This window comes from Mus caroli, unplaced genomic scaffold, assembly GCF_978045245.1.
Source record: "Mus caroli unplaced genomic scaffold, Mus_caroli_1 scaffold_20, whole genome shotgun sequence".
Lineage (NCBI taxonomy): Eukaryota > Metazoa > Chordata > Mammalia > Rodentia > Muridae > Mus > Mus caroli.
The window spans coordinates 3,470,023-3,483,034 of NW_028227275.1; the positions used below are offsets into that span (position 1 = coordinate 3,470,023).

General features: G+C 42.3%; 1 protein-coding gene across 1 annotated transcript in view; it reads right to left on the reverse strand.

Annotated features, from left to right (window-relative positions):
- Positions 1 to 13,012, reverse strand: part of Atrnl1 (attractin like 1) — a 516,957-nt gene that overhangs the window by 330,921 nt on the left and 173,024 nt on the right. Inside the window, exon 26 of the mRNA XM_021151617.3 lies at positions 1,552 to 1,630. Within this exon, the coding sequence (XP_021007276.1) occupies positions 1,552 to 1,630 (79 nt within the window). The remainder of the gene's footprint in view (positions 1 to 1,551; positions 1,631 to 13,012) is intronic.

Consider the following 13,012-nt stretch of genomic DNA (forward strand, 5'->3'; position numbering starts at 1 on the left):
AAGACAATATAATAAAAACTCTAAGGTGAGAGAATATTAAGCCGAATACGCTCATCATTTAAAAAGAGAATGTAAGATACAAAAATAACAGGGTTTTATTTTTCAGAGTAAATATGTTATATTTTCAAAGAGTAAATAACTGCATTGTTTCTGAGCTTAATATAAGTAAAGATTCTATATATACATTCAATCTGGACTTAGAGTCAATCACACAGCTATCTTTATGATGAAAAGGAGGTTTGGCGGACCACCTCCACGAGGCCAGCTGAGCTCCATCCACTCTGAGAGCAGATCGCTCACCACTGATCTTCAGAATGCGGGTCAGAGGCCACTGCTGGTCCTGATCTGTTTCCTCATGGACAGGGAAGCACAGTGACCGGCTCCATTCGGTTACCAACTGCCTGCCTGCCATCATGCTTAGAGCTATGCTTTCTGTACCACGCCCTCTGCCAGGACCAGAGATTGTTAGAATCCACACAGAATTAAGCCCGTTTCACCAAGATTACTCTTTTATCGTAAAGCTCCACCAAGCTGGTTCTCGATCTCGCTGTACTGGTCAGACATTGACTCACAGATGAGCACAGGACTGAGGTGAACAGAAACTTGGAAGAACGTCACATTTCCAAATACATTAAAGCAGGCACTGGGTTTTGAAATATAGGAAACTTGTAAGTTCATGTCGTATTCACTAATTTTCTAGCCTCAAGTACTCTAGATCGTTTCAATTAGCTTTAAATGTTTTCTTATAGGCACAGTTAAACAGGCACATAAAAATGCTGAAGAACGCCCAGCCACTAAGTTACCGGTGATGCTAACGTTCGAATAATAGTATTAACGCAACACAGTAGGTCGGTAAATAGAAACTAAGAGTTTTTACTACATAAGCTACAGAACAATAAACCTGGCTATTTGCTCATAAGTTGTTTTTTGTTTCTTTCCACTAACCATTATGTCAAAAGACAAGAAAGTGTCTGTGTGTTTACATGGTCAGATGTTATTTTTGAGAGTATAACCTTGCTTTAACCAACATTACAACTGTAAGGAATATTGTGACTAATTCTAATATGCAAGTGCATCAGAGTGGCCTATTCTTTTAGACATAGCTGAGTAATCAGATGGCCAGGAAATGTCAAAGATTCAGACCACCTTCCCCCATAGAAACTATTCTATAATAATAGCTATCTTCTCTAAGGCAAACGTATGAGGATACGCAGAACTGCCCTAACGTCAACAGAGATACTGTTGTACAACAGTATTCTCACACCGTAATTAAATGTCAAACTAACTATGTTACTTATTCGTTAACAGAATTAATATCTGTATTCGTGATGAATTCTAATACTATCAACAAAGCCTGTAACATCATATGCACAGTATCCTAAAATGATTGCGGCATTCCACTCTAAAGTTATAAGAATCGAAAGATTGTTCATGACGAGTGTGTAAATTTGATTTGACAGATCAGTACTGGAAAGGAGCAGATTCCTGAGTTAACAAAGATCCATGTCTGCTGAGACCCTCATAGAGAGATTAGGTAACATCACTGCCTACCTCCCTCCGACGAGAAGCCCAGCAAGTTTGTTTGATCTTCCAGACCACAGCAGCCACCAGCAGCAAAGATAAAAAACAACTAGAAAATAAAGCACAAATAATTGTACTCATGATACACCTGAAATATGCAGTAAAGTAAAATAATACAAAGTAAATTAAAATACAGAGAAGTGAGAATGTGTCGTGTTAAATATTTTAAAAGAATTTCATAATTGATTCACTTTTTTCTTTGTGAACTGATTTTTAACTTTCCTTTCCTTTTTCTAGTTTGTCTAACAATGGAGCTAGAGAATCATCCAGGATAATAAAGTTCAATATCTATAGAAACACAACATTTAGAGGACACTGTCCACAAACTTGTCAACTGAACTAACTAAATGTCCTTTCTCCTATCAACAGACTCGCTTCTCAGCTGAGGATTTCTCTGTTGAGAAGTGGAACCATTCATCCTTTGAAATCTCCCGAGAAATTCTGTTTTCTTTCATCCTTTTTGACCCATTATAAGATCAACAAATGCAGATTACATCCCAAATTCCTTCTTTAAACTATAGACTCCCCTTAAAATTCCATTTAAGAGGCTTTCAGGTGGCTCTCTTGGTGAAGGTGTGTGCTGTCCGCCCTGAGGACCAGAACTTTGTCTCTGGAACCCTCATGAGAGAGGAAGACGAGGATCAACCAACCCTTCAGAGCTGTCCTGCGGTGCCCACATGTGACTGGCCCGTGCAGGCACTCCCTTCCAATAAACAAAAATGAGTAAGTGGATATTTTTTAAAACTAACAATATCAGTTTTAAGAAGGCAGTTCTCTTTTTCACAAAGACAGATTCTGGGTCTGGGCACATAGCTAGCTGGGAATACATTTTCCTAAATAGTTAAAGACCTGGTCCTTAACCACAGAAAACAGAGACAGGCAGTATGGGAATGGGGGTGGGGCTGTGGCACACACACACACTCACACACACACACTCACACACATACACACTAACACATACACACTCACACACACACTCACACATTCACATACTCACACACACACACACAGACACACACACACAGAAGATTAATTTTACAAATCTACATCTGTTTTTTTTGTACTGCCAAAATCACAGCATCTTATCATTTCAAAGGATTTAAGAGATTATTTAGTTCATAATCCTTCCTAGAAAAGAAATCCTTGGTAAACTCAGACAGTGACAAAGTATGTAATTTACCTAATTAAGCAGTCTTCTGGGAAACTGCTGACTCACAAGACAACGGTTTTCACTTTTAGTTAGCTCAAACTATGAAAATATGCTCACTGTGACCACCAAACACCCGTTCTATTCTGAGTGAAACTGAATTGGCGTACTACATTCTGAAACTTCTTACATCTGAGAAGGCCTGTGTGACCCCTCTGGCTCAGCAGTTCCTCCCCAGGAGTCGCTCAAGGAGACGTTTCAAATGTCATGGGGAATCTGTATTGTCACCATTTGATTGTGTCATGGTGCTTAACACTTAAAATATAAAGGCACACACACGGCCAAGCGTGCATCAGCGAGCGCGCACACACACACACACATTTTATATGCAGAGACTTCCAAAGTTGTCTAGGTTGAGGCGCTCTGTCTAGATCTTAATTATTTCCATGGAAACTGCATTTTTCATGCTGTCCTCAGGCTACTAGAATAAATGTCACAACATTGGTGAGAATTGGCACTTTGACAGAACTGAGAACTGGCACTTTAACAGTGGTGAGAACTGGCACGCACTTTAACAGAGGTGAGAACTGGTACTTTAATAGCAGTGAGAACTGGCTCTTCAACAGAGGCAAGAACTGTCACTTGAACAGAGGTGAGAACTGAAACTTTAACAGTGGTGAGAACTGGCACTTCAACAGAGGTGAGAACTGGCACTTTGACAGAGGTGAGAATTGCCACTTTGACAGTTGTGGGAACTGTCATATCAGAGTCCAAAGGTCCATTTCAATTTCAGTGACATCATTATATCCTTAAAATATTTTAGCACAAACGATATAAGTTTATCATTCCAAAATGAGCTCATTCATAGCATTCAAAATAAAATGACTACCATCTATAGACAAGTACTGCAAGCGGTTCTCTACTCCCCTACGCACGCCTGAACTTATGTACCTCAGATGAGGCAGCGAGGCATGGAGACTGTTACTAAGTGTGTACTTCACAAGTATTAATACGAAAGGTTTTTTTCCTCTGACATTTCTGTTCTGGCTAAATGCTAAACCAGGCAATCTTTTCATCCTGCACACTTAATCCAACCTTCCTTTTGCCATCTGTTTCCTTAAGGACAACTACAGTAGTAGGTGACAGCTACAGTAGTAGGTGACAACTTACCTACAAACAGTCACATATCAAACATGATTTGAACACCAGAGTCATTTCATCTGTGCCACAGCAGTTACATGAGCAGAATCGCTGTAGATGGGAAAGACGCTGGAGCTCTCCTAGAAGATTAAAACTCCTTCTGACTCAAACTCCTTGACTCAAGTAAAGAGAATCACTTCTACGGTAAAAAGGACAGCAGTGTACGAAGCCTTTGCAACTCCACTCTCTTCAGAGGAAGAATACAATACTACAGACTTGAGCCAATGGGCTCAACTCTGCTTCCTGTCAGGACAGCAGTGTCTCAGAGTCATGAAGTGACAGATAGCCTTCGGTGACTCCATCTGGAATCTTAATGACAGAATCTACAATTCCTAGGTTCCCTGGGAGGCATGATGGGGCAGTGTTCTGTGTGCTGCTTTCTGTCAGTTCCATTTCGCATGAAGGGGAGTAAACTTTGATCCTATAACTCACTGAAATATACTGGACTAGCACTTTAAGTTATCTTTTCCTTATCATTAAACCAAAGGTTTTAATGGCTAACGTCAAAAGTCTGTGCCCTGCAATTTGATTTTGTTACTATTTTTCCACGGGATGGAAATCAGTTTGGGCTACTTTCTTAGAAGTTTCTTTCTCTACTATTCCATAAAGTGGCTCCCGTGGGTGTCTGGAATGGACACTGTGGAGAACAGATACACAGGCTTTCAATAAAGAGAGAAGAAAGGAGAAGGAAAGAGGCAGGGAATAGGATGGGGGAGAAAACAGAGGAAGAGGGGAGGGAGGGCAAGGAAGAAAGGGGGCAGGGAAAGAGAAGAGAGAAAGGTAAACTATGTAATCCAAGAACAGCACCAAGGTCTGGAGGGTTCAACACATCTATGTGTTGAGGTTTGGTCTGGTGCTATGTATTGTGATGTTTAGTCCGGACAACAAGGCCTGGTTGCCCCAGAGATGAGAGAGTGCCAAGGGACCCAAGTGATACTATGTAACCTTGCCCCCCAAGTTATCCCTGATTGGTGAATAAAGATGCCTATAGCCAATAGCTGTAAAGGCTTATTATAAATATAAAGTAATAATTTGGGGTAATCAAAAGGAAATAGATTTAAATAGTGTAGAAGAAGGTAGATATCTGCCCGGCTCTAGTGCTGATAAAGGCTTATTATAAATATAAAAGTTGCATGGCTTTTATCCAGCAACTGATCAGTAAAGGTGGAGTAGAAAACCCAGATTGGGGTTAAATATTTATACAACATCTATGTAATGAATAAAGTAAAAGAAATAATTTTACAAAAAAAAGTACACAAAACAGAGATGATATAAAAAAATAGAAATGTAGGGAGAGATATTACAATAATTTGATCATAATCTTTATTAAGTGATGATTTTTACAGAACCCCTCACATGAAAACATTGTACAATCACTTTGGAAATCAATTTGGCTCTTTCTCAGAAAACTGGGAATAGTTCTACCTCAACACCCAGCTGTATACCGCTCCTGGGCATAGACCCAAAAGATATCCCACCATACCACAGGGACACTTGCTCAACTATGTTCACAGCATCTTTATTCGTAATAGAAACTGGAAAGAACCTAGATGTCCCTCAAGTGAAGAATGGATAAAGAAAATATGGTACAGCTACACATTGGAATACTATTTAGCTATAAAAAAAATCATGAATTTTGCAGGCAAATAGATGGAACTTGAGATGATCATTGTGAGTTAACCCAGAAGCAGAAAGACACATATAGTAGGTACTCACTTATAAGTGGGTATTAGCCATAAAGTGCAGGACAATAATTGTACAATCTACAGACCCAAAGAATGGGTAATAAGGAGATCCCAAGGGAAGACCCCACTCTCACTTAGAAGGGGACATTCCACAGACATCGGAGGTGGACAGAGGGACTGGGTGGCAGTATCATCGGGGACAGGGTCTCAGCCTTCCTGATGCTGCAACCCTTTAACACAGGCCCTCATGTTGTGGTGACCCCCACCTGTAAAACTACATTGGTTGCTACTTCATAACTATTTTTCCTACTATTATGGGTTGAAATGTAAACATCTGAGATGCAGGATATCTGATATGCAACCCACAGGTTGAGAACCACTGATCTAGAGCCAGCTTTGAAGGGGAGGGGGCACAGAGCACACACAGGGTGACATGAGCCTGCGCTGCAGCCAGTTAACATTACAAGGGATGATAAGACAGGTCTGCTGTAACAAAAGAGAAATAATCTTCCGGCTGTTTGAGAAATTTCACCTTTAATTAATTAATTAATTAATTTCCCTTAACAATTGATATGTACCTCTCAATGATCGGTCAATTCTTTAACACAAGAGGATTTCATTGTCACCAACTGAAACATTAACAATGTAGCCAATTTATGTCAAGTGAATTTACAAGGTTTGTCAGTTTATCCATCTGCAAAGAACTGAAGATGGAAGAAAAGCCCACTGGTGAATGGGGCAAACAGAACACTGTCTATAAGAGGACATTTGTTAACATTTCCCTCCAAAAATTAATGTAAGAGCCCTAAAGAGGGGACTGGAGTTTAACTATCTTCCATGAAGAAGGGCCCCAATATGACAAGATTACTGTCCGTCCTAGTGTGCTTGTTGTTGATGGACACCATCACCAAAACCAACTTGGGGAAGAAAAGGCTTGACTGATTCTGGTTACAGTCTAGCATCAGGTGAGCATGGCAGAAGTGTGAGCTGGGAACTGAAGTGAAGAGCAGGGAGGAGCAGCACCTACGGGCTCTCTCAGCTGCCTTTCTTATAAAACCCAGGCCTACCCACGTGCCTCAGGATGGAAACTCAAAGGCACAAAGGCGAGCTGTGCCCTCCCATACCAATTAGAAATTAAGACAATGCCTCATGGAGGATGCCACAGTCATCAAGGAAATGCCATTCAAAACAACCCTGAGACTCCACCTCACACCAGTCAGAATGGCTGAGACTAAAAACTCAGTGACAGCACTGAGGATGAGGTGAGGATGGGGAGAAAGAGGAACACTCCTCCATTGCTGGTGGGACTGCAAACTGTATAACCTTTACTCAGGAAATCAATCTGGTGATTTATCAGAAAATTGGAAATAGTTTTCTACCTGAGGACCCAGCTATACCACTCCTGGATATATATATATATATATATATATATATATATATATATATATATATATATACCCAAAAGATACCCCACCATGCCACAAGGACACATGCTCTACTATATTCATAGTGGCCTTATTTGTAATAACCAAAGCTGGAAAAAACTCAGATATCCCTCAACCAAAGACTGGATACAGAAATGTATTCCACTATTAGAAATGAGGAAATCATGAATTTTACATGCAAATGGATAGAACTAAAAGATATCATCCTGAGTGAGATAATGCAGAACTAAAAGGACATGCATGGTATGTACTCACTGATAAGTGGATATTAGCCAAAAAGTATAGAATATCCATGATACAACTCACAGATCATATGAAGTTTAACAAGAAGAGAAGCCCAAGTGAGGATGCTTCAGTCCCACTTAGAAGGGGGAAGAAAATTATCATGGGAGGCAGAGGGAGGGATCTGGGTGGGAGGGGTAGAGAAGGAGAAAGGGGGGAAAGGATCAAGTATGGGGGGAGAAGCCTAGAGGACCAGGAGAATTCACAGAAATATGTAGTTTCAGGAGGTGGAGAGGGAACCTCTAGAAAGTCCCAGAGGCCTGAAATGTAAGAGGTTCCCAGGACTCAGTGGGGATGACCTTACAGCCAACCATTGGAAGGAGGTCAGGACCCCTATGGAAGAGTTAGGGGAAGGACTGAAGGAGCTGAAGGGGATTGCAACCACACAGGAAGAACGACAATGCCAACTAACCTGGCCCCCTGGGAGCTCCCAGAGACTAAGCCACCAACCAAAGAGCATACATGTGCTGTTCCACGGCCTCCAACACACATGTAGTAGAGGACTGCTTTGTCTGGCGTGAATGGGAAAGGATGCAGCTAATGCTGGAGAGACTTGATGCCCTGGGGAAGGGGGATGCTGGGGATGGGGTGGAGGTAGGAAGAAGCCAAGGAGTTAAGAACTAGAGACCACTTTTCTACTGCTTGGAGGTAGGACCTCATAAAAAAACCAAAGCACTGGCACCTTGTCTGTTTAGCTTTCAGGTCTGACTTAGCACATCTCTAGCCTTCAAGACACCCAGACTATTGTGATTCATTCTGGTAGATGAAGTCCAAATGTTCTGATCTAAGAGACAGGCAGACAGACACACAGATAGTCAGATAGACAGGCAGACACAGACAGACAGACAGACACATGATAAAAATGTCTGAAATATGCATGTTGCTGTAAGTCAACTCAGCTGTGGATGCTGAGAGTAGCAGACATGACAGTGAAAGGTAAGAAGGGTCACTTCAGTCAAAGCCACCTGTAAGGCCTTCGGTTCCCTCTCAGGCATCTCTCTGCTGCTACATTGACTTCACAGGGCTTGTCTGTGCCCGGTAGATCATGTTAGTAGAATCAGTTACATTTCGTTCCAGCTCCCCATGGGCTGTGTGTATTGCAACTGAAGGGTTTGTGACAGGGAAGGGGACTCTTCCTGTTTACTCTGAGATGGAGCAGAATTTGTGTCCTCATCCACATGCCCCAGGTGACACGTGGAAGTCAGAGGAGAATTGGAAGGAGTTGCATTTCTCCTTCTTTCAAGAGGACGCTGGGAACAGAACTTAGGCCCTAAGACCTGGTGGCAAGCCCCTTTGCTTGCTGAGGCACCTCACTGCTCCCAGCAGTCATAAACTATAGGCAACTAATACTGAGAGTGGGAGAAACAGTCTACCACAGAAAAGAGCCATTGGATAACCAACTAGTTGTCCAAGAGCAAGGCCGGCCCTGAAAACATCCATACGAGTAACATTGTATAGTCTGGGCAGGATAGATTTAGATATCTGAATGTAGACACACACAGGCGTGTACATACACAGTTATGTATACAACCACAAACACTGGAAAAGAGGCTATGGATTTGAAAATGGAAAGTGTACATGGGAGAATTTGGAGAGAGAAGGGGGAGAGGGAATTATATAACTATATCATGATCTCAAAAAAGTAATTAATAAGTCATAAAATAAATCTTTTAAAAAAATAAGTAAAAGGAAAAATGAGGGAGGTTGTCCCCACTGACTGGCCTTCAGTGAGCTCTGGGAAATGTGACCACTGTGGGCAATGGTGATCACGTGCGTGTCTGAGACAGCACTATGTTGAGGCCAGGGAAGACTCCAGGGAGCACTGGTGACCTTGCAGCCAGGTCAGCCATGTTTCAAAGAGCACTCTTCCTCCCAGCTTTTCTGCTGCCCTTGAATAATTTACAGCCATCTGTATGCATCGTAACAGATTTTACACTGAAGTCAGTGGTGGCGGGTAGGTGTACTCAGAGGGGTTTCCCGAGCATCGAACCTTATGTATGCTGAAAGGCCAGACTTGCTATAATAATGTGAAATAGTGAACGGTAGCTAAATTTCTATTGAAAAGCAACAACAAAAATGGCTGACAAGGAACATAGCCCTAAATATGCAAATTAAAAATATAAAACCTTAGAAAATTTGAGTTGGGGGGTAGCTTGTTCCAACACTGAAAACTGAATTTCATAAAACTAAAAACGTTGTAAATATGTGAAAGGCGCTATTAAGAGAGTACAAGACAATCCAAAGACTGAGACCTCTGCAGATAAGATATCCAGCAAAGAGTTATACTTCAAATATGTAAAGTGTGCACTGAAAATTCAACAATACTACAATGAAAGTTAATGAACAAAAAAAAAAATGGGCAATGGATCTGAAAAGCACTTCCTCAAAGAAGACCAAGGTATAGTGAGTAAGAACCTGAAAGATTATCATTGGTATAGACAGTATCACCTCTTAAGGAAAGGCAAAGAAATCCAGAACATACCATCACATAAGTACATGCTGTCAGTGGGGAGTTGGGGTGGTGAATGCCTGTACGTATGTGTGTGTGAGTGCATGCCTGTGCATGTGTGTGTATAAGTGTGTGTGATCACATGCCTGTGTCTAGTGTGTGTGAGTATGCATGTGATTGTTTGAATATGTGTGTATATGTCAGTGTGTATGTGTGTGTGCAACTATATTTGTATGTGTGTGAGTGTGTATATATGTGTGTATGTGTGTGCAAGAATGTATATATGTGTGTATGAGTGTGTGTATATATGTGTGTGTGTGTGTGAATGTGTAGTGTGTGTGTGTGTGAATGTGTAGTGTGTGTGTGTGTGTGTGAATGTGTAGTGTGTATGTGTGTGTGTGTAACTAAATTAAAGAACTGACAGGGACAAGCCCTGATGAAGATGTGAGATACAAGGAGCTTCCAGCTTTGCAGTTCCGTGAGAAGAGATACTGTCACTCTAAAATGGCAGCGAGTGTTGTGAAGAGGAAAGTCCAGGTAACCTCTCACCTCCTAACCTTCTAAGAACTTATCCTAGAGAAATAAAAACTGGAGTCCATATTAAACATAAAAAAAAATGTTGTTCTCTGATACATTATTTTTAATTTCCAAGAAGTGTAAGTTCTCTCAGTGGGACAATAAACTGTGACATGTCCAAAAGCAAAATACTAACTCACAATGCAAAGATCAGGCTACTGACACAAACACAAATAACACAGACAAATCTCAAACGTAATAGGCTGAGGAAAGAACATATGAAAACTGCATCAAGGAGCAAGGGACAGGGAAAGGGGACAGGGGCAGGGACAGGGACAGGGGCGGGGACAGGGGCAGGGACAGGGGCAGGGACAGAGGACAGGGACAGGGCAGGGGCAAGGGCAAGGGCTGGGGACAGGGGACAGGGACAAGGACTTGAACATGAATAGGGGTCGGGGCAAGGGTGGGAGTGGAGATGGGAACAGGGACAGGCACCAGTCATTCTGGGAAGAAGAAAGAATGCTAGAGCATCATTCTGGGCTTTGAGAACAAAGGTGGAAATTACAAGAGTTCCTAAGACTACACCAGAAAATGAATCTTACTGCACATAGCCTAAAATGAAAGCAAATAAAGAAGCAACGAGAGGGAAAAACAGCATAGGCAACAAACACCCTCCTCACACCACCTAGTGTACACACAACAAACACCTTCCCCATACCACCTAGTACACACACAACAAACACCCTCCCCATACCCCCTAGTACACACACAACAAACCCCTCCTCACACCATCTAGTACACACACAAAACCAACTGCAAGTGGAGCAGACAACAAGAGGTAACACCATCAGCTGGACCAGGTGGCAGAGGAGCCTGAGCCCCCATCAGAACTAAAAATGGGATGGAAGTTTCAAATCATCAGGTTACATAATTTAAGTCATGCCTTAAAAATAGTACTTGGGCCCTTTTGGATACAATGCAATGAAGGAAGGTAGAATAGGGTTGGCGGGAGTTGGGGTGGGGTTATGTGGGAAAGGACATTCAGCTGCTTTGTAAGCAGTAGAGTGAGGCCTGCAGTGAGACACAGTGAGACATGCTGTGAGGCATGCAATGAGACATGCAGTGAGGCATGCAGTGAGGTACAAAGTGAGAGATGCAGTGAGGCATGCAGTGAAACACTCGGTGAGGCATGCAGTGAGGTACATAGTGAGAGATGCAGTGAGGCCTGCAGTGAGGCATGCAGTGAAACACGCAGTGAGGCACACAGTGAGGCACATAGTGAGAGATGCAGTGAGGCATGCAGTGAGGCACATAGTGAGAGATGCAGTGAGGCATGCAGTGAGGTACATAGTGAGAGATGCAGTGAGGTACATAGTGAGAGATGCAGTGAGGCATGCAGTGAGGCATGCAGTGAAACACGCAGTAAGGCACACAGTGAGGCACATAGTGAGAGATGCAGTGAGGCATGCAGTGAGGCATGCAGTGAAACGTGCAGTGAGGCACATAGTGAGGCACACATTAAGGCAGGCAGCAAGACATGCAGTGAGACATACAGTGAGACACACAGTGAGAGATGCAGTGAGACACAGTGAGGTACATAGTGAGACACACAGTGAGATATGCAGTGAGGCATGCAGTGAACCAGTTCCTGACAGCTGGAGACCTAGAGAATACTGGAAGGGAGGTTGACTGCCAGAACAGCAGGTTATCATCAGGACAGGCTGGCTTGTGGGTATTAGGTAGCAGTTAAGGGTAAGTGTGAAGTTACTGACAGGACTCGCTGAGGTCTGTTTTTACCATTTGTGCTCTCTCACCTCAGCATTGTGGGAATGTTGTTTTAACTCCCCACAAACTGCACTGCCACCATTCATGCCTGTCATATTAACTACACTAATTTACCAGAGCCAACAGGGAATAAACATCTATTTTCTTCCACAAGGAAGCCAGGGAGAAAATTCTGAGGCCAATTTCCAATACAATAAGCACTGTTTATGGATTCTAGGTAGGGAATCCCAGAGCCCCAGGCCTCGTTTACATTAACAGATCTGAGCTCACTGCTGAGACTGGGGGCACCTGCGTACCCTGTCCACCTTTCACATGGGTCTTTGTCCTTGCTCTGTTTAGTTTTGAAGTTTGGTTGGTGGGGTGTTTTTGAACCCTGTAAATACTCGTGGGTCATGTCAAGGACTCTGTTTACCAAGGACTTGGATTTTTTTGTCTTGTCCATTCGGGATGCACATTACTGCCTTTTTTTAAAAATCTATTTTAAAACCCTTAAAAACAGCAAGATCATGTGCCTTTTTCATGATCCTGGTGACCACGTCACATCTGTGTGCTCCCCTCCACATTAGCTTTGCTGTGTTTGTTTTGCAAATGCTTGAGGGTTTTAGACTTTGCTTTTGAATCCTTTAGATTCTCCTTAAATTAGATACTTAAAATATTAATCTACAGCTCTTGACACTCTGTACAACTCATGGTGGTGAGGCCACAGGTTAAATACAAGTCTCAGACATTTCTCATCCTTGCTGGTAAGCCAGTGAAGCAGGACAGTTCCTTCATATGTCATTTGGGATGGTCTATAATAAGCACCTCTGATTACAAACTGGGGCTTGTAAAAGGAGGAACTAATGTTTATAGTGACACTGTTCAAAGTAGTTATAAAGGGGAGACTGAAGCACCGATTGACAATCAGCAGAAAGACAGTACA